Source organism: Lasioglossum baleicum, chromosome 6, assembly GCF_051020765.1.
Source record: "Lasioglossum baleicum chromosome 6, iyLasBale1, whole genome shotgun sequence".
Taxonomy (NCBI): Eukaryota; Metazoa; Arthropoda; class Insecta; order Hymenoptera; family Halictidae; genus Lasioglossum; species Lasioglossum baleicum.
The window spans coordinates 13,836,970-13,858,418 of record NC_134934.1 but is presented as its reverse complement, the minus strand read 5'-3'; the positions used below and the strand labels follow the sequence as shown (position 1 = coordinate 13,858,418).

Below are 21,449 nucleotides of genomic sequence, written 5' to 3'. Positions count from 1 at the left end.
GATTGGAGAATACGAAAATGCAGGAAGTATTTTTTAGTTTATGAAACAATTTGTAGATTTATTAGTTGTCAAACAAATAATAAAATAAATTGTATAATATATATAAATTGATTTTATACTAGCATACACAAGTTTATTTGATCTTATGTCTTCCTATAATAAAAGAACACAGTCATAACTATAATTATAATAGAATTTCATAAAATATTGAGGTTATTGTAAACTCATCTTTTTTCGCGATGATGCTCTAATTTTATTGCTTCTCTCGAATGTCCATTTCCTTCCGAGACAGTGCGTTTCTAAGTGTAAATAAAAAATGTTGATATAAAATGTATCATAATTAAACTACAATTATTCTAATAACGTAGAATGTAGTACATATTAAGTTTTAATTACCAGGATTTTCATCTTCGACGTTAAGCACCTTTTACTGCTTCTCGTAATTTACGTATATGGACATTAGGGTATATCGTAGATATCGTAGTATATCGTAGACGTTATGATATATCGTTGAATTTGTCTTTTTTCTCTTTAAGAATCCGTATGTAGCATAAACAGTTGTTGATAGAAAAAACATCCGTGACTTTGAAAACTTGAAATAATTACTTTGAAAAAAAATTTTTTCTCTGATACTATATCCACCTCCTCATATACTACAATTTTTGTTTGAAGAGTTTTTTTATATATACATAACTGACAGAGATATTAAGGGGCGTAATTTGCATTATTCGGAAGCATACAACTGCGCATATAGCTATTTTCATAGCTACATGCTGCCGAATAATGAAAATTACGCCTCGTAATCGAAAAAATAGGACTTTTGAGGCAGATAGCGCCCTAGATCGATGTTTTATCTAGCGTTTTTGACTAGTGAAAAACCCCGTGTTTGTATTATCGAGAAATGAGTAAATGAATATCTTGCAATCCTGGAAGTCTCTCTACTACCTTAACTAAATTCATTAATACGCTCCAATCTACAAAAGAAAAACAGTTAAAATATCGGAAAAAGAAGTTATTATGAATAATAAGTAGACTGACTGAAACATAGACTGAAGGTGGTCAATGATACCGCTGAACGGGGCGTTAAACTAATGGAGGATCATATTAAAATTTTATATAGAAACAAAGTGGAGAAATAATATATACTATACAAACTGTGATGGAATATCGACAGCAGTATCCTGACGCCACAAAACAGATTTGTCACAGGATTTTTAAATATTTTTTAATATAGAGAGAGAAACACCTGATCAATCCCTACATGCGATTAATTGCATTTTTAAGAGGCATTGAAGACAGCTTATTAACTGAGAGTTATTAAAGTTTTCATTTTCCTCAGAGTCAGTAAGTTCTTTATTTTTCTCGGAGTCATTAAGTTTTCCATTTTTCTTGGAGTTATTCAATATTTCATTTTCCTCAGTGTCGTCAAGTTTTTTCGTATAGTCCAGTCGGCAGGTCGAAAAAAGGCGTCTACCTGGAAAGTATTCCGAACTTAATGAAATTTTGACACGTCATTTAGGGGTACTCTGGGGTGTCGAATCTCAGTTTTCGACCTCGAGGACCCTTTGCTAACTTGGGGAGGGGGAAAAAACCACTACTTTTATTACCTTGTTTTGGTTTTTCGCCTATCGGGCTCGAGTCGGGTACGCGATACATCAGACACATCGGGAAGCTTATGACTAGACTGCGGATTTTATGCATGTATGACAAAAATGTACACGTTCAATTTAAAGCAGTGGACATGTTAAAAATATTTAAGGACATCAACGTATTAGTTTCAGCTTAATAGGATAATTAAAAGAAGAATACAATTTATATTTGGCTCATGTGCCGTGCAATCAATGCAAACATTTTTTATTTTGCATAAAGATCCGCAGTGTACTCATGACTCACCTTTGTCGGGCGGCTTCTAAAACAATAGAACAAGATCGCGAGAACGAGTTATCGCGATACCCGAGAATCAACTGTGCGTTCTTATGAAATAGATAATAATAATAATGGTACGTATTTCTTTCATAACTTGTACATAATGTGATTTTTATATAAGTACATTAGGTATATTCGGCAGACATGTGCATGATCGTTATTTGTATTAAAATTTGAAATAATGCACGTTTCACGTGAAAAAATTATAAGAAAATATTTACAACGTGGTATGTAATAAGTTATGATAACTTTTCAGTGGGTGATGTTTTTATTAACTGTTAAGTAACCTACTTAACTATCATTAATCTTACACAAATTCTTAAAAGATAATATATAGTATACAATATAAAATAAAATAGAAATTAACTTAAAATAAAATCATATAAAATAAAAAACTAGAGGGTTATTGTTGCTCGCTCGCTTCGCTCGCTCGCGAGTAGGGTTGTTTTTGCTCGCTCGCTTTGCGAGCTCGCGGATAGGACTGCTCTTGCGAAAGTGTTAGTGGTACGCATGGCTAGTAGTACCTATAGCTATTAATGTTTTTTTTTTATTTGGTGTGTGACTCTCCACGAGCCACACAAAGAACTTCCCGATTCGTTAGTTGCAGTATATTATTACCATTATTAAGTGTACGTTTTAAGAAGATTATACGTTTTCAGGGAAATTCAATAGTTTTCTACTTATCAAAATGTTTGCTATATGGCGTCACATTAAACCAACATCGTATGCTCGTTGCTCGCTTGGTTCCTTGTTATAGCATACTAATGTTGCAAAATAAATTGTCTTAATTAGTTTTTCGTAAACGATACAACTCCTCATTATCCGGGTTTGCAGTAGTGATCTTGGTTTTCTTCGATACTGTTAATTTAAATTGTCCCAAAATATATAAACTGCGCTCAATTTTGAAACTCTGCTCAGTGCTACATACAATATTTGTAAAGTTCGCTTTTCTGATTTTTTAAAATCCAAACATACTTTCTCGTATGTTTGTCCCTGACTTTTATGAATTGTAATCGCTTCAGCAGGAACCACTGGAAATTGACTACGTGTGATTTGATATTTTTCCTCACTCTACATATTTACTTGATTCGATATTCTTATTATTGGTGTAAAATTTTGATCAATATTTGTGTATTTTTCATATAATCACGATAACGAGTTCTTACTTTCACTCCTACTCTGGCCAATTGAAAATCTAACCACAATATAGACGGAATTTTAGTATTTTCTTGAAAAGTAATAAATTTTAATATTCCGCATGTGTGCTCCATTAATCAATCCGTTTTCAACATCAATGTTATTAATAATTATCATATAGTTTATATTAATTTTCAATTTAATCTCAGTTAATAATTCGTTTTGAACTGATTGTTTTTTTAAAGATTGTAATATAAATTTTTTTTTGTACTTTCATCGTTATTCTTTGAAAATGTATTCTCGCGAGTAGAGATGATTAACTCACTCTTGCATTGGGATAATTTTCGATTATTGTAAGCGGAAACATCATCGTAAGGTACAAAAAAAAATTAAAAAAAAATTTTTTTTTTTTAAATTTAAAGTAATCGAAAAAAATTTTTTTGTGTAATTACGTTTGTTTCTTCGGTAAAAACTTTCCGTTCTCTCGTATAAATTGCATTGTTGAATGAACTTCTTTCGAAAAAACTAAAAAACTACTTGACCAAAATGGACCAAAATCTAATCAGCTCTAAGTTACAGCGGGGCATATCGATTGCATCATTCATCATCCTGATCGCGTTGTTACTTTTTCTGAAAACGTTAACGAAAAATTTGATTACATAGAAACGACCATACGCGCGCGCGCACACACACACACACACACACACACACGAACATTTTGCTGAAAATAGTCTAAAATGACTGCAATGACCATGAAACGTGATGATCTGCTAAAAAATCGATTTTCGATTTTCGGGGTCATTACAATAACTTCCCTATAAAATCGGGAAGTTAATTATATAGAGCCTATAGATAATACAGAATAAAATATAAACACGAAATATAATACGTATAATGTTTATATTTATATTTCGTTTTTAATTATTGCCATACTTTACCATATTGTAATCTTCTAGGTGTATTGTATAACTTCCGTAAAGACATTTTAATGATATTATCGATACATATCTAAGTTCATCCGGAGAAAATTCGTTAAAAAGCTAGAAATATTGTCTTTTAAGTTTTTCACATGAAACGTGCATTATTCAAGCTTTAATACAAATAAAGAGCAGGCACGCGTTTGGCGAATATACCTAATGTAGTTATAAAAAAACCAAGTATATTAAAAATCACGTTATAAGTAAAGAAAGAAAACCATTATTACCATTATCTATGTCATAAGAACGCAGAGTATTTGAATCTCGGATAACGCAATAACTCGTCCGCCCGAACTTGTTCGATTCTTTTCGTACCCGCCCGACGAATTCGAAGTCGAATCGAAGGGCCGCCGCGCCGCCGGACTTTCTGCGACCCGACCCGACTCGCACCCGAACATCGAGCGGCCCGCACATCCCTAAATTATTTATAATTATAAATATATTATATTAAATGACCTATATTATAATAACCTACATTAGGTAATTATTATCACACTTTAAATAAGTAAATATGGCTCAAATTATGCCGTATTGAGGCTCATTTTAATTAGAAGGATCTCACAAATACGTTGGTAATTCCGTAAAAAAGATTGAAAAATAAAAAACTTTCCTATGTGCATTGATGTAATCGGTACGCAGCCTTTTGAACTGTGTCGGCTGCCTCGTACCTCAGTCCCTCTTTGTCGTTTACGAGCTGTCGTAAAAAAAGTTCTGGTACATATGTTGATAGTCTAAAAATATGATCAATGCTATTTTTCAATTTCTCTAAAAAACCTGCATTTGTCGAATTTTTGCGTGTTTTTCAGTTTGTGTAATTAACATTTTGAACCAAAAAATCGGGAAAAAATCTCAAATATCAATTTCAATTAAATGCAATTATATGATTAAATTAATGCAAGTAAATGGGGAAAATGGACCGAAAATTGAATGGCACAACGACTGTTTAAATAATTCGAAGGAATATCTCGTCCGGCTAGGCCCTTCATTCCAAATTGTAATATTCCAATATTCCAATATCATTTTAAATATATTCAAGTACTATTTAAAACTATTAATGAGTTTTAACAACAAAATATTTTAAATAGAAAACTAAATTTTGACATATAAGATAAGATTATAGCAAGCTTGCTATAAATGTCGAAAACTCGAGTCTGGCCAGAGACATTCAATTTTCAGGAAACACTATTCTATGATGACGAACGGAGAAAAGGGAAGTGAAGCTCGGGGGCTTCGGTCGCCGTGGAGTGGAGTGAAACATTGTAACATGATACGGGTCGGGTCAGGTATATCGGTGTGAGACTACTAATCAAACAACAAAGCTTAATTATTTATCATTATTTTTTTATAGGATTTTCCTTAACATATTTGGTGAATTTTGTTTCTTTTTATGAAAATGATACCAAAATTATATAATTCCGATGATATTTGCTTACGCAATGAGCGACGCAAGTTTCGGACACAAAGAAGGACAGCGTCGGGAAAAAAGAGACGCGGAGAGTCCTTATTCTTTTAAGATTTCGACTTCGACTTCGTCTGCTAGCTCTTCGTCTCGTCGCACAATGTACTCATAAATGAATCTTGTTTCAGGAAGTGGTTCAGTTCAGAATGAAACAAAATAATGTTACACGCACTTTTTAAATAGCGTCATATATGGTGCAAGAAATATTCGTATAGAGTCAAATAGAATTATTTTTTTAGATATCTTCGTACGAAATACTGCCTCTAAATAACATTGTATGGATAGGAGCCGTCGAAAATTAGTTTAATTAGTTAATACTTTTATCTTGTTACTACCTCTACTTTAATAATTGCAGTCAATAATGCTGTCGAGCATTACAAGTATGGGATAAATAAGAAAAAAAATTAATTTTCTGTTTCCTACTAAGGATCTTAATAAGAACGATTGAATTTTGTCATTACACAACATAACAAAATATTTTTTAAGAATCATTATTTTATATATAACGCAATAATGTTCAAATTACTTTTAAATTCCAATACATTTGTAGAATATTACGTAGTAATTACTTCCATTTTTCCTACATCTATAAACTATCGATTATATTGTAAACAATTATTACAATGGTGATAATAAGGAAAATAAGAATGCAATAAGAGAATTATATATAGTATTATAAGGCAATTACAGAATAGGTAATGTCAGCATTCTACTATATCATTCTTCTTCAACTTGACGAATATCTCGTCGATTGTGGAACTTTTACCGCTGTGGTATATCAGATCACTGTAACTTTCCCGTTATCCCCGCGCCCACTCGCGCCCACTTACCGGTCCCGCGGAATAACACAGGGGCTGGCAGTCTTTAATAGTATCTCGTCGGTGTTCGTAGTTTTAAAAACACGTATAGTCACCGACGAGATACCTCGTCGGGTATAATTTAACATAATAAAGGTTGCATTGACATTGTATGTGTTCCTGAATATGCGGCCAGCTCCATTTTTTTCTATACATAGAAAGTATAGAAACCCTAGTATGTGTCTTGACTGTGGCAGCACTGTCGCGCCGCCAAATATTTGTCGAACTCCGCTACATGCTGCCGAATAATGAAAATTACGCCTCGAGAACGCAAAAGTAGGCCATTTTTGGAGCTGACCGCAATTGGTGGGTCTTTTATCTATCGATTGTGACTGCAAAGATTGTCATTTTATACCCTACCGAAGGATATACCCTACCAAGAATAATTTCGAAAAACGCGCACAAGCTTGATCAGCAAAACAAGTTTAAACGCTCTCGCTTTATTCTCTAATACAACAGAACGTTCTTACATCGACCGTTTGAGAAACTAACTTTTAACTTGTATACAATATTTACAATCTCAAAACTAAAAATTTATTGTCTCAAGCATAGAAAAAGGTGTAGACTACCACTAGTAAATATTTATTTTGCGTTAGAGTAGTTATTTTATTGAATACAAATTTATTTATGTTGGAGTCCATGTAGCCAGTTATGTAGAAATTCGGCAAAATGCCACTTTTCAGCTCTAGCGTGTTTAGCTATGCGTATCATCGAGCAGCACTGAAACTGTACGGGTAAAAAGAACGGTAAAATCGAGAATGTGAATTATGGAAAAACCTTTCGTAAGAAAAATAGCTAAGAAAATATTTTAGTTGAACAGGAGTTGTGTGTCTGCATTTTGATAAAATTGTTGGCCCTTAAAAGGGCCGTTTAATAACGTAGAAGAGCCGTTTACTTTGAGCTGGTGTACTTAGCGATAGCCTTGTTGCCTTCAGAGACAGCGTGATTGGCCAGTTCACCAGGCAGGATGAGCTTGACAGCGGTCTCTATATCCTTTTCCAGGATGGTGGATCTCTTGTTGTAATGAGCCAAACGGGAAGCTTCGGCAGCGATGCGCTCAAAAATATCATCCATAAAGCTGTTCATGATATTGATGGCTTTCTTCCCTATTCCAGTCTCAGGGTGGACATACTTCAACACCTTGTAGATGTAGCGTGCGTAGGTCTCCTTCCCCCTCCTCTTCTTCTTCTTGTCCGTGTTGTCAGTTTCACTGATATTCCTCGCTTTCGGTGGCATATTTGATTAGAATGCTTTCCGCAACGAAAGCGGCCTCTATTTATATCGGTTTATATCGGGGGACCAGCAGCGCACCAATCTCGTGCGAGCTCACCGCGGCGGCCTGTGGCCCACACGCTAGAGCTGAAAAGTGGCATTTTGCCGAATTTCTACATAACTGGCTACATGGACTCCAACATAAATTTTGTATTCAATAAAATAACTACTCTAACGCAAAATAAATATTTACTAGTGGTAGTCTACACCTTTTTCTATGTTTGAGACAATAAATTTTTAGTTTTGAGATTGCAAATATTGTATACAAGTTAAAAGTTAGTTTCTCAACCGGTCGATGTAAGAACGTTCTGTTGTATTAGAGAATAAAACGAGAGCGTTTAAACTTGTTTTGCTGATCAAGCTTGTGCGCGTTTTTCGAAATTATTCTTGGTAGGGTATATCCTTCGGTAGGGTATAAAATGACTACTTTTGACGGTACGGAATCCAAGAAAGGAAAGCCAGGTAGGTAGGCACTGTGAATACGGTCCGTCAGGTAGATTTTACGACATTGGAGCATAGGACATAGGATCAGTTGTCAAGCGTACAGCTGCCGATTTTTTAATGATGGTTTTTGAAAATAAACGAACATTATTCAAAATAGGAATGCTTGACCTGAATTGCAATGAAAATTTATTTTCTCTCTTGACATGTTTAATAGGTCGAGAATAATATAACAGTATTTTTAAATTCTTCTATAATGCTTTTACTGTTTTTAATTATATCTACTCATTTTTTCCATAAATGCATCAAATCCGCTGTCTATTCACTATAATACAGAATCTGCTGGAAGGGTTGAAATTGAAGACTTCAGACTTCAGATTTATTTCACTGTTTACTACATATAACTTACTCGAAAATTCAAGAGCATATTACACAATAGATACTCTTCGTTTTCGGCAAAATTCTTCTAATGTTTTTACTGTCTTAAATTATATCTACTCATTTTTGTCATAAATGCATCAAATCCGCTGTCTATTCACTGTAATACAGAATCTGCTGGAAGGGTTGAAATTGAAGACTTCAGACTTCAGATTTATTTCACTGTTTACTACATATAACTTACTCGAAAATTCAAGAGCATATTACACAATAGATACTCTTCGTTTTCGGCAAAATTCTTCTAATGTTTTTACTGTCTTAAATTATATCTACTCATTTTTGTCATAAATGCATCAAATCCGCTGTCTATTCATTGTAATACAGAATCTGCTGGAAGGGTTGAAATTGAAGACTTCAGACTTCAGATTTATTTCACTGTTTATTACATATAACTTACTCGAAAATTCAAGAGCATATTACACAATAGATACTCTTCGGTTTCGGCAAAATTCTTCTAATGTTTTTACTGTCCTAAATTATATCTACTAATTTTTGTCATAAATGCATCAAATCCGCTGTCTATTCATTGTAATACAGAATCTGCAGGAAGGCTTGAAATTGAAGATTTCATATTTATTTCCCTATTTATTATATGTATATGTATGTATATGTATCTTACTCGAAAATTCAAGAGCATATTACACAATAGATATCGATCATTTTCGGCAATTTTCTGTATTCAATTCGAGCAACATGATTCTCATTTTATTTGTAAAAATGCACAGTGCTCGTGTCAGTAAAGCGGACCCTACACGGTCAATCGGAAAGACAGTCACGTCGAAGATTGACATTCGGATTGATCGTAAAAGGCGGATTGATGAAATGGACTGACGGATTTTCAGATATTTGGAAATTCGAAATCCGAGCTTCAATCACAGGAAGTGGAGGAGAAACTATTTAACAGTCTTCAATAGGTTTTCGTCCATTCGAAAATAATTTTTATAATCATCAGAATTTGTTACCGACATCTCACGGAGCAAATTTACATGAATTTATTTTGATTGAAGTCAGGATCACAGTCAGGATTGACAGTCTGACTGTTCAATCAGACTGTCATTCCTGATTGACCGTGTAGGGGCCGCTTAACAGTACTCCATACTTTTTATAACAATTCAAGAAGTAGAGGCTTGGTTTGCCTGAGAGAGTCGAGCCCATAAATTAGACCCTTGGGTACCGTATCGATTGTAGGGGCGAATCCTTGTAAATAGAGGCTTTTCATGCTAAGGTTAAGTTTGGCCCTACTCCGAATTTCGTTGCTCTTTGATATTCTGTGTTGCAAGATCTTTTTTGTCCAGATAATTGCCAAATGAATAACCGTACTGTAAACTTCATTTGATACAGGAATTATCAATAATTGTTTCGACGCGACGAAGAGAGGAAGGAGCAACGAACCTCGACTGCAATATCGCTCATTGACGTAACCAACTTGTATCTGGTAAAATATCTATATGCACGGAGAGAAAATACTGAAATGGATTCGTAGAATTAGTCACAGATTCAAATCTAAGTAAAATTTAGCAGTTTTCTCGAAATAAGTTATACTCTTCTCTTATTTGTAGGTTTTGTCCGAAACTTCGTGATATTTTAATGCGAAGCACAGGCGAAAAACCTAAGATGTAAATGTTAACTCATCAATTTGAACATAAAAACATCGAAAAATAACGGTTCATATTGTTATTTCATTGATCTTTTACCACTGTGTCTGTCAATTCGACACCGAGGGACAGACTCAGTTCGTGAAATGAGCGAAGAGTTAAAAAAAGTGATCAACTTCCGCCAGAAGAACGCAGTATTATCGCGTTGATTCATCAAGAGCTATCATTCTCCCTTCTGATGACTCAACTACGACCGTAGAGTATTCCTCAGTGATTTCGGTTGAGCTCCACTGCTTTTCAAACTGTCCCGTCTTTCCGCAAGCAATAATAAACGCGTTCCTCTCTCTCTCTCTTTTCTGTTTAGGGAATGAAATCGACAGGTGCCCCTCCTCCCCACAACTATAGCACCGCAACGGTTGGTTGTCTACATAAATAGAATGTTTCCGTTTGGGCTAATTCTACGAAGATCGATATTATTTGGAAACATAACCTTTCCCGAACGATTGAAATACAGTAACCGTTGAAGCATACAACGTAACTCCAATAATTGATTCAAATGATACGTACAGCGTAGAAAAATTGCCTCTCCCACAACTCAAGACAACTCAAGATCGTGAAAATAATTCAAAAATCCTACCACGCCTTAAGCCTTTGCACTACGAATTATTTTTCAATTTTGTTACCAACAATTCCCTACTAAATGGAATTTACTTCAAAGGACAGTTCCTGTACTGCTACTTATTTTAAGAAATTGTTTATTGTATTAAATATATCTCTCAAACATCGTAATTTATATTTATGGAACTATGGAATTTGTTTTTAACTAAAAATAGGTAAAGGGAGAACCAAATAGATATAAAAACCAGTTGTATTTTCACTTTTTTTTCTCTAATCTCGAGTCACACTGGAGTGCAAAGGGTTAATGCTAAAGAATTGTGTATTTGTAAAATAGAACGGCCTATGGAATTGAAATTTACAGTTTATTATTTATTCATAGTATTAAGTAAAGGTCTAGACAAGAGAGAAGAAATTGTTGAATGGAGCGTTTTCGTCGTTAGACATTTGGTGGCCCTGAAAAGGGCCGATTTGTTGTACGATGGTGACGGATGTACTTAGATATTTAACCGCCGAAACCGTAGAGGGTTCTTCCTTGACGCTTCAGGGCGTACACGACGTCCATTGCTGTCACGGTCTTCCTCTTTGCGTGCTCGGTGTAGGTGACGGCGTCACGGATCACGTTCTCAAGGAACACCTTCAGTACACCACGAGTTTCTTCGTAGATTAATCCAGAAATACGCTTGACACCGCCACGACGAGCCAGGCGACGGATAGCGGGCTTGGTGATACCCTGGATGTTATCACGCAAAACCTTCCTATGACGCTTTGCTCCTCCCTTTCCCAATCCCTTTCCTCCCTTTCCACGGCCAGTCATGATGCTCGATTACTTAAGATGCGAACTCGTCAAGTTTCAAACTGAAACTGCTGCCTTCCGCTGGTTTCACATGTGTTATATACTCTGCGGTCTGCCTCCCCTCCACTAGGCGCTCAGCGAATCAGAGCTGCCCAGCGGGAGATCGAAGTGCACAAAACGCGGACGCTCGGCCGGCTGAGCTCAATTCACGTTGAATTACGTAACGGTTCGTTCGTCTGTTCTTCGTGCTTCTACAACACTTGACAACATGGCTCGTACCAAGCAGACCGCTCGTAAATCGACTGGTGGAAAGGCTCCACGAAAGCAGTTGGCCACCAAGGCAGCTCGTAAGAGTGCCCCGGCTACCGGAGGAGTGAAGAAGCCCCATCGCTACAGGCCTGGAACCGTCGCTCTTCGTGAAATCCGTAGATACCAGAAGAGCACCGAACTTCTGATCAGAAAGTTGCCTTTCCAACGCCTGGTTCGTGAAATCGCCCAGGACTTCAAAACCGATCTGCGATTCCAGAGCTCGGCTGTAATGGCCCTGCAGGAAGCTAGCGAAGCTTACTTGGTTGGTTTGTTTGAAGACACCAACCTTTGCGCTATCCACGCTAAACGCGTTACCATCATGCCTAAGGACATCCAGCTGGCTCGTCGCATCCGTGGAGAGAGAGCTTAATTTCATTCTCTTCTTTGGAATTTTACAAACGGCCCTTTTCAGGGCCAAATTTGATCAAACGTAGCAACACTAATATTCAACTACAAGAATATACTCCCGAATTCTTTTTTATTTTTTTTGGTGGTTTGATCCTGGGGTTTTTGTTTAAAAGTTTCCTAGAGCAACATTGCTCTCCACAATTTTAAGCCTACACTGAGGAAAAAAAAGTAGTTACTTCAATAACCCGCGTGTTATTGTAATTTTTTTACTTCGATGAATATCAATGTATTCTATTCAATAGTATGAAATTTAGAAGCAAATCGTGATGTATTTGAATTGTCTGTTATGAAATGATTGAAAATATTATTTGATTCAATACCGTATATTATTATTCGTAATATTTCTTTTTTTCCTTCAATCAGATATGTTGTTAAAAAAAAATTTGAGAAATGTATTGATTTATACTGGAATTGGTTTGAGGCCATATCGTATTTTTTTGAAAATATTGATGGTCACGCTATTGGCTTATATGATTGGCGGAAATGAGTTTTGCTATTGAAATTCAATAGTATTAAATATTAAAATAAGTTCATATGATATTGGCACTATTCAATAGTACATCTTATTGAATCAACATATATTTCTTTTGTTTCGACATGATTTTTTTCTCAGTGTATATATAGTAATTCTTTCTTGTAGGTTAGATTTAGCTTTAGCTATCTTGATTGTTATTTAAACAAGAAAATTTTCAAAAAACTGAAGGTTATAATCTATATTTCTAGCTATGTTATGAGGGTGAATATACTCCTGAATTCTTGTTCCGTTCGTAATATTTATATGTATTTACTTTTTAGACTAAGTCACGTAACGGTTGCTATTCGTAATAAACATTTCGTACCTGAATTGCAACAAGATGGAATGAAACAGAAATATTGAAAGTAATAGAACAGTATCCTTGAATTCTTCTAATGTTTTCTATGTTTCACCTGCTCATTTTTGTCATAAATGCATCAAATCCGCGGTCTGTTGACTCGAACAAAGAGTAGCTTTCAGTCTTGAACGTAAATAGTTTCGGACCTTGCTTCCGCTCATTCTGTTTATTATGTGTAGGGTCTCTATGTCTGTAGAAAGAATAACCGCTATAGACCTTTTCGAGAAGTCGTAAATATCGAAATGGAATTTGGTCGGGACTACTCCCAGGAATTAATTTAGGAATTAAACATTTCCCAGCCGACATTTTCGGTTCTCACACGCTTGTAACAGCGCGTGGGTATCGTTGTAGGAAAAGCAGTAGAGATTGTAGAGATAGAAACCACGGTCAAAATACTTATGTACATAGTTTATATGTTACGACAAGCGGTTCGGTATTCGTAATTACGACATTGATGGTTTTATTGTTCATTTCATTTTTACGCTACCGCCACAACCGATTGACACAGAATGGGAACCGCAATCACAGAAACGTTATAAAATTCATATTTAACCGATTGTTAATCATATTGTCTATAACAGGACTGTCTTCTACGTAGTTTGCATTTTCTTATATGCGTGTTTCATAAATGTTTTTTTCTTGGAGGTTGGTTGATCAACTAAGAGTACAAAGAAAAATGGCGGGCTCCACCAGAGCACAGCACTGTCTGCCATCGTGTTTCCCTCCGAATTCTAAAGACCATCCGCGCGGCAGGAAAGATTCCCGCCTTCTGCATTCCTCGAACTCCGAAAAGAAAACAGGGCATAAAGTTTTTGCGCGGGCAACAGAATAGTTGTCGCGTTTGACGATTTTGAATTTTGTAACGTTTTGTTTCAGGTATTATATCGTAATCTATTTGGTTATCCCAAAAGTTTCTTTCGGAATGAGTTCCTTTAATGTTGCTAAATGAATACGAACAATGCGATAATCTTTATGTTAATGTTTTAGTACTTCCTAACATGAATTTGCATCAAGTGCATGACTCGAAAACTAACTTTTAGGACAACCTAATATTTATTTAGCAATATTAAAGGAACACATTCCGAAAGAAACTTTTGGGACAACCTAATGTTTAACACTATAATAAGTACCGAGCTGTGCAACTCCGAACAAAGAACACAAGGCATAAGAATTTATAACAACCTAATACATCAGTCTCGCTTATTAGGATTCGGTAGATGTAGTGTTAAAATATGAGATTAATTATAATATTAAAGATTTCATTCTATACTATTCTAGTACGTTAATTAATCATTAAACATTTTGATAAAAAATCTCAATGCTATCGTTAATAAGTTATTTTTCCAGACATATAAAAGGAACACACGACAGTCGCGTTGGTTGACGTTGAGATAAACTTTATTTAAAAGTAAAATTATAAAATATAAAACTATATGAGTAACAGAATAAGAATTAATTTAGTTAGACTGCGCAATTCTTATTCTAATACGTGCTCTATTTATTAAATAATTTCTTATGAAAGCATCTTTATACATATAGTTTCATTAATTGTGAAAGAAATCTAGAATCGGTCATTTGACCGATCGTGGTACGTTTCAAAGTTTTATATAATACACCTATATGTAGACTGCATTTATATAGCATTTCTTGATCGAAACGGTTTAGAAGAGTTGCATTCTAAAATCGGACGTTTCATATGCAACAACCTAATCGATAAAAGAATGTATCGGATGAATTCCTATGTAAGCAACTTGATAATTTCAATAACTATAAAATGAAAAAGATGATACCGGTCATTCGTGAAGGTACATATGTACACAGTTCGGACTCTGTAAAAACGTTCATAAACAACAAGAAAAGGAGGTAGTTAATTTTGTATTTGTAAAAGTAAGAGGTTATTTTCACTAGTTGATAAAGAGTATTTCCTTCGTATGAAATATTTGTGGCCCTGAAAAGGGCCATTTTGGAAATGTTGTACTGTTGTATACATATAAGCATTAAGCTTTCTTGTCAGTCTTCTTGGGTAAGAGAACAGCCTGGATGTTTGGCAAGACACCGCCCTGGGCAATGGTCACTCCAGAGAGAAGTTTGTTCAACTCTTCGTCATTCCTGATAGCGAGTTGCAAGTGTCTCGGGATGATTCTGGTCTTCTTGTTGTCACGAGCTGCGTTTCCTGCCAACTCCAATACTTCAGCAGCCAGATATTCCATCACTGCTGCCAAGTAGACGGGAGCACCAGCTCCGACACGCTCGGCGTAATTGCCTTTGCGAAGAAGACGGTGAATACGACCGACTGGGAACTGCAGACCAGCTCGGTTAGAACGGGACTTCGCCTTTCCCTTAGCTTTGCCACCTTTGCCGCGACCAGACATAATGGATTAAACGAGAAGAATAGACTCGAAACAAACTCAACGGAACTCAAAGTCGATCTGATGCTCTGGCAGGAAAACGCTTCCATTATATACGCTACGTGTGTCGCTGCGGTCGACCTATGCCGCGCCTCCTCGTCGCTGATTGGTCGTCGCGCGGCGCTCCGTATCGCCATATATATGGGGCGTTTTCGTTGTTACGGCACATTCAGTACTTGACTCTCACCACGGTGACTAGTACCTGAAGCTTATCCAGTTGACGAATAACCTGATTGACGACTAACCGAGTTAACGAAGATGCCACCTAAAGCAAGCGGAAAAGCTGTGAAGAAGGCCGGCAAGGCCCAGAAGAACATCAGCAAGACTGACAAGAAGAAGAAGAGGAGGAGGAAGGAGAGCTACGCAATCTACATCTACAAGGTGTTGAAGCAGGTCCACCCTGACACTGGAATCTCCAGCAAAGCCATGAGCATCATGAACAGCTTTGTGAATGATGTTTTTGAGCGCATCGCTGCCGAAGCCTCCCGTTTGGCTCATTACAACAAGAGATCCACCATCACGTCTCGGGAGATCCAAACCGCTGTCAGGCTTCTGCTGCCGGGTGAACTGGCTAAGCACGCTGTCTCTGAAGGAACCAAGGCTGTCACCAAATATACCAGCTCGAAGTAAACGACTCTTCTACGTTATAAAACGGCCCTTTTAAGGGCCAACAAATATTCTTACGCAGACAACTACTTCAATCGCTGTACCTTTCAATCCTTACCCATACTTTCTACCTTGTCGACTCGTAGCAATTTTAACTCCAAAATTTTATTTCATGTAATCTTTTTTACTTTCGTGTATATAAAATCTGTTTTCTCGTACAACTGTAGAGTTTTTTTGCAATTCATAGATTACAGACGAATTTAATATTGTTTTGAATAATGCTATGGTTATTTTTACTGGCGCCTCAGAGTCACCATTCGAGTGCAAATTGACACAGTGGTAAAGGATTTTTATTCAAATTGATCAGTTAACATTTACATCTTAGATTTTTTGGTCATGTGTTTCGCAATCAAAAACGAGTTTCGGGAATATTTACCCCTACACACAGAAATATTATACCTTATTTTGGGGAGAACTTTTTCCAATTGACACGAGGGACGAGTGAGGGTTTAAATATTTTCTTCTCTCTCTAGAGAGATATACCTTCGTTAGGGTAGTCAAATAAATTATTCCTACATCCTGTAGACTGTAGATGTTTTAAAATGCAATCGATATTCATTCCTCGTTCTCGTAGTTCACGGGATTGTTTCAATTCGATTTCATGTGAAAATAATTCGAACTGGAGTTCTCTGTATTGCATGTTGTTCACTTTGTAAAAGTAACTTCTATTCAGAACAATTTAACAGTAAATTTATATTGCATGTTAGAATTTACTGTGAACATACTGCGATATAATGAAAATATATTACGAAAACTACACGTTATGTTGGTCTAAAAATTTTGATTCTGTTGGTTTCACTTTGAAGAGAATTTTCGATGAATTTATTTTTGAATAGTTTCGCGTAGGATATTCTCAATGCTAGCTTACCAACGAATTCTACAACAAATTCTTTGAATAGCTTCACAATTCCTAAATAAATCGAGGTGTGCGTTTCACGAGATTGTGAAATGTCTTTCGGAGCTAGAAATATTTAACATATCGTAAAAGAAGATGTTTGTCTTTTTATTGAACGAACATTTCGTTTATATTAACAAAATATGATCATAGTTTGAACAAACATCAGGGGTTGCTTTGTAGGGACGAATTAACGACCTGACGACCTAATTTATCGTTGACGCAGTAACATAACCTCCACAATGCTATTATATAAACAACACCGTTTGTAAGGTTTATATTTATTTTTCAAATATTTCGAATAAAACCAAATGAAAATCTTATTATTTACACGTTCTTGTAATCAAATTTTGTCAGCGGAGACGTTAATCAAACTCAAGTCAAACAGTCACTTTTTGAATTCGATTTTTTCATGCATGTCACTAAAACGGGGATACACGGGGAGGACACAGGGTACAGGATGGTATAGGATGGGTACAGGCAGAGAGTATATCTCTGCTACTGCGATGCTATCGCTAACAGAGAGGAAATAACTACTAAACAAAAATATCCATGAAGTCGAGAAAAACAAGGAGGTGGCGCACTCCGACTCATCAAACTCCGTAATTGGCTCATTTTAATTGTAAATTAATAAAAAACGAAGTGAGAGACTAAGAGAGATTGTGAGAGCTTTCGAATGACTATAGTAACGAAAAACCATCTACTAGAAAATTTCTATGTTTTCCATTATTGGAGTCGATATACGTAGTCATGAATATTATAACTTACAGACAAGCAAATCGGTTGGAGCACTGTTCCCTACTTTCCCTTTCAGGTAGCAGCACTTATCAGGCCGAAGTAGTCCACCATACTTGAATGTGTTTATTATGAACTGAATAAATGAACAATAATGATTACCCTACCAAAATTAATCACCGTTTGTTTTACTTTCAGTTCATATTGTTTCTAGGTATTTTCTCTTACACAACAATACATTTTCGGCAACAAAACAATAAAGCACGCTAGGATTCTCACAACTGAATTAATGATGACACGTGTCTTATAATTTATATGCCCCCATAAGATCTCCTATGCTCATAAAGATTCGCATTAGACCCCATTTAGAATAGTCAGAATCGTCTAGATTCGGTGCATCGACTAATTTTGCAATATTATTCTTATTATGTACTTTGAGAGTACACACACCTGGTTCATGCTACGTGTTGCAAAACCTATACATTTCGTTATCTTTTTTATGATACACGTATAGTCACACATTGTGGAAAATGACGACTACACCTTGGTTCTACAGTGCAACAATGTATATTTTTGCAAGCTCGAGCAACAACGATTTACACATCATTCCCTAAACACATAACTGCGATTTTACTATATATTATCCTTATTCCTCAATACAGTTTCCGAGACGAGCTGTAGTGGAAAATGTCGTAAATAAATGCTAACAACATAATTATAACAACTATTCGGACAGTACAAGAACTTATACGACGATACAATATTTAAACATTCAAGATAAAATATATGGTAATAATTAATACAAATAAGTAGCTGTCCGGCGTTTTCATTTAACACCACATATAAAATTATCCAAATAATTTGTATTTTTGTTAAAAGTCAGTCTATTATAATCTAATAGAAAAATTTTTATAAGAAAGATACTGTTTCTTCGTTTAGTTTTGTTCATCACTGCGTGGTCATTTTTTCGTATAGGACACGGTTGCCCAGAGAGGGAGATTTGTAAGCTAAAACGGTTAAAAACAGAGAACAAGATTAATTCTCAACTATCCCCCAACACCAAAAGATTTTACACGACAAAACAATATTAAAACATTCAAAATAAATTACGCTAATGATACTGTCGCGTATATGTAGATGTGCTCGGACAGAGTGGCTGTTCGTCGTTTTCATATAATACCACACATAAAAATATCCAACTAATCTGTGCTTTTGTTAAAAGTCGATTTATTACAGTCTAATATAAAAATTTTCACGAGAAAAATATTATTTCTTCGTTTAGCTTTATCCATCTCTGTGGTAATTTTTTCGTATAGCACACGACTGGCCAGAGAGGGCGATCTGCAAACTAAAACGGTTAAACAGAGAACAAAATGAATTATAATCGTGGAAATAGCAAAACCTAGGGGGAAATAGTACGAAAAATGGATTTCGTGTGTGAAAAATAAAAGTTTAATGGATTCATGCAATTGATTTTAATCCAACAACATAGAGCTCCATGGTTCGCGAGGAACTTCACCACTCGGTGAAGTTCGAACGAAGTTTTCGTTAAATCCGCGAACGGAATCGCCGTGAAAACAAAACGTAAATTACCATCGGTTCCTTTTGCGCGATTCACGTGGACTTTTACGTCCGAAAACATTGAAAAACCTATAAATTTTCATCTTTTTCTACGCGATGTACTATTGCTCCGAAAAGAGGGACGCCAATATACGGCGCGATACAGGACCGCACGCGCGAATTACGCTGTAAAAAAGTACCGTGATCGAAAGTACAAACAAGTAGCTACAATTTGGTGCATCGTACGTCGATCTGCATAATTTGAGAGCGGCGAAATGATCGTCGAAAGTCGAAGTTAGTTTACTGGTTGGTTGGTGTTGAGGATTCGCGGCGTCCGACATATTGGCTGAGCTTCTCTCCATGGTCCGCGCTCGAGAATGATCCGGCGCCGCTCTGCTCCGAAACTCGAAAAACACTCGCATCAGCCGGTATATTGGAACCGATCAAGAGACATCAAGACGAAGTCTTACGTTCATTAGTTATTGTACGAGCATACTTTGTTGAGCAATAATGGAGGACAAGACCAGCTCTGGGAACGTTACAGCTGAAGCCGTGGAGAGCACTGCAAGTCCGAAGAAGGCAACGAAGAGCAGCAAGTCGAAGGTACAACGGGTGAAGGCCTCGCACCCGCCTACATCTGAGATGGTGAATTCCGCCATCAAGGAGCTGAAGGATCGCAAGGGGTCATCCCTGCAAGCCATCAAGAAGTACATCGCTTCGACGTACATGGTCGACGGCGAGAAATTGGCGCCATTCATCAAGAGGTACTTGAAAACCGCTGTCACTTCCGGTGCAGTGGTGCAGACCAAGGGTAAAGGTGCGTCTGGCTCGTTCAAGCTGAACACTGGCAAGAGCACACCCGAGATTTCGAAGACCAAGAAGACAAGGAGCCCCAGGAAACCAGCAAAGACGCCAGCGGTCGAGAAGAAGACCGTAGCCAAGAAAGCTTCACCGCCGAAGAAACCCGCTTCCCCGAAGAAGCCTGTTGAAAAGAAGGCCGCTGTCGTAAAGAAGGCACCAACCAAAGCTGCTGCCACAAAAGCCAAAGCAGCCAGTGAAGTCAAGAGCCCGTCCAAGGCCAAGAAGACCGCGAAGGCTCCTGCCGCCAAAACTAAGACTCCGAAACCGAAGAAGGCCTCCGCTGCAAAAGCAGTGAAATCCCCGGCGAAGAAATAATTATTCTTCAATCACGATTCTCATTCTAACATAAAGGGCCCTTTTTAGGGCCACCAAATTTTTAAACGTGGAACGATCCTATTCGCTATAGAATTATGAACAATACCATCACATTTTCCTTAGTTAATTCCCATTGCTTATAACTAGCGAATGCAAAAGGGCCCTTTTCAGGGCCATCGAATTTTTACACGTGGAACAATCCTATTTACTATAGATTTGCGAGAAAAACGAGACAAATGCAAAAGTTCTTGTTTGTTTATAAACAATATGCTACATTTTCCCTAGTCACTTTCAGGGCCACCGAATGTTTACACGTAAAACATTCCTATTTACTATATATAGAATTGTGAGAAAAATGTCATATTTTTCTCGATTCACATTGCTCTATCTATAGGAAGTAAATGTAAAATTTCTCTTTTTTTTTTAGGGCTGCTAAATTTTTCCATGCCAAACAATTCTGTTGCAGCTGTAAATATAAAATGATGTTACCTGTATCCTTCTTACCCCTGAAAGTCAGAAAGTCTTTCCTGCTAGGTAATGAATTCTGCAAACAGGGGTCCTGAATCGCCTGCTCGAAGGAAAGCAGTACAGCTGAGATTCTAATAGTCAGAATTGTTTGTGACACAATAGAATACGTTTACAAATGAATGAACAGCTCACTGTGGAACGGGTTTCCCGTTTCTATAGAGGGCAACTGATGTATGCTTTGCAGAGATGTTCGAGAACTCGATGGCCGAAATGGGTCGTGACGAATTAGGTTCTCGAAAATTTCGGGATTCCCGAACGCCTAATGCTTCGCCACGTTTTTTCCAGGCTTTTCAATTTAGGATAATTCCAGTGCAGAATATCTACAATGGAAAAATGCACGACATCTATTCTTGGATATTTGTCACGTTTCTTAATACAG

General features: G+C 36.6%; 6 protein-coding genes across 6 annotated transcripts; 3 read left to right on the top strand and 3 right to left on the bottom strand.

Moving 5' to 3' along the window:
- Positions 1 to 7,247: 7,247 nt before the first annotated feature.
- LOC143209705 (histone H2B-like) lies at positions 7,248 to 7,631 on the bottom strand. Its single transcript, XM_076425730.1, has one exon. It carries the CDS (start codon positions 7,590 to 7,592, stop codon positions 7,248 to 7,250), a length of 345 nt encoding a protein of 114 aa, XP_076281845.1. The 5' UTR covers positions 7,593 to 7,631.
- Positions 7,632 to 11,068: 3,437 nt separating this feature from the next.
- LOC143209390 (histone H4) lies at positions 11,069 to 11,576 on the bottom strand. Its single transcript, XM_076424966.1, has one exon. It carries the CDS (start codon positions 11,532 to 11,534, stop codon positions 11,223 to 11,225), a length of 312 nt encoding a protein of 103 aa, XP_076281081.1. The 5' UTR covers positions 11,535 to 11,576; the 3' UTR covers positions 11,069 to 11,222.
- Positions 11,577 to 11,706: 130 nt separating this feature from the next.
- Positions 11,707 to 12,943, top strand: LOC143209387 (histone H3). Its single transcript, XM_076424963.1, has one exon. The coding sequence runs from the start codon at positions 11,782 to 11,784 to the stop codon at positions 12,190 to 12,192; it is 411 nt and encodes a 136-aa protein (XP_076281078.1). The 5' UTR covers positions 11,707 to 11,781; the 3' UTR covers positions 12,193 to 12,943.
- Positions 12,944 to 14,735: 1,792 nt separating this feature from the next.
- On the bottom strand, positions 14,736 to 15,528 carry LOC143209388 (histone H2A-like). The gene has a single exon (XM_076424964.1). The coding sequence runs from the start codon at positions 15,472 to 15,474 to the stop codon at positions 15,100 to 15,102; it is 375 nt and encodes a 124-aa protein (XP_076281079.1). The 5' UTR covers positions 15,475 to 15,528; the 3' UTR covers positions 14,736 to 15,099.
- A 153-nt stretch (positions 15,529 to 15,681) lies between these two features.
- Positions 15,682 to 16,181, top strand: LOC143209389 (histone H2B). The gene has a single exon (XM_076424965.1). The coding sequence runs from the start codon at positions 15,769 to 15,771 to the stop codon at positions 16,138 to 16,140; it is 372 nt and encodes a 123-aa protein (XP_076281080.1). The 5' UTR covers positions 15,682 to 15,768; the 3' UTR covers positions 16,141 to 16,181.
- A 3,578-nt stretch (positions 16,182 to 19,759) lies between these two features.
- On the top strand, positions 19,760 to 20,941 carry LOC143209386 (histone H1-like). The gene has a single exon (XM_076424962.1). It carries the CDS (start codon positions 19,877 to 19,879, stop codon positions 20,540 to 20,542), a length of 666 nt encoding a protein of 221 aa, XP_076281077.1. The 5' UTR covers positions 19,760 to 19,876; the 3' UTR covers positions 20,543 to 20,941.
- The last annotated feature ends 508 nt before the right edge of the window (positions 20,942 to 21,449 follow it).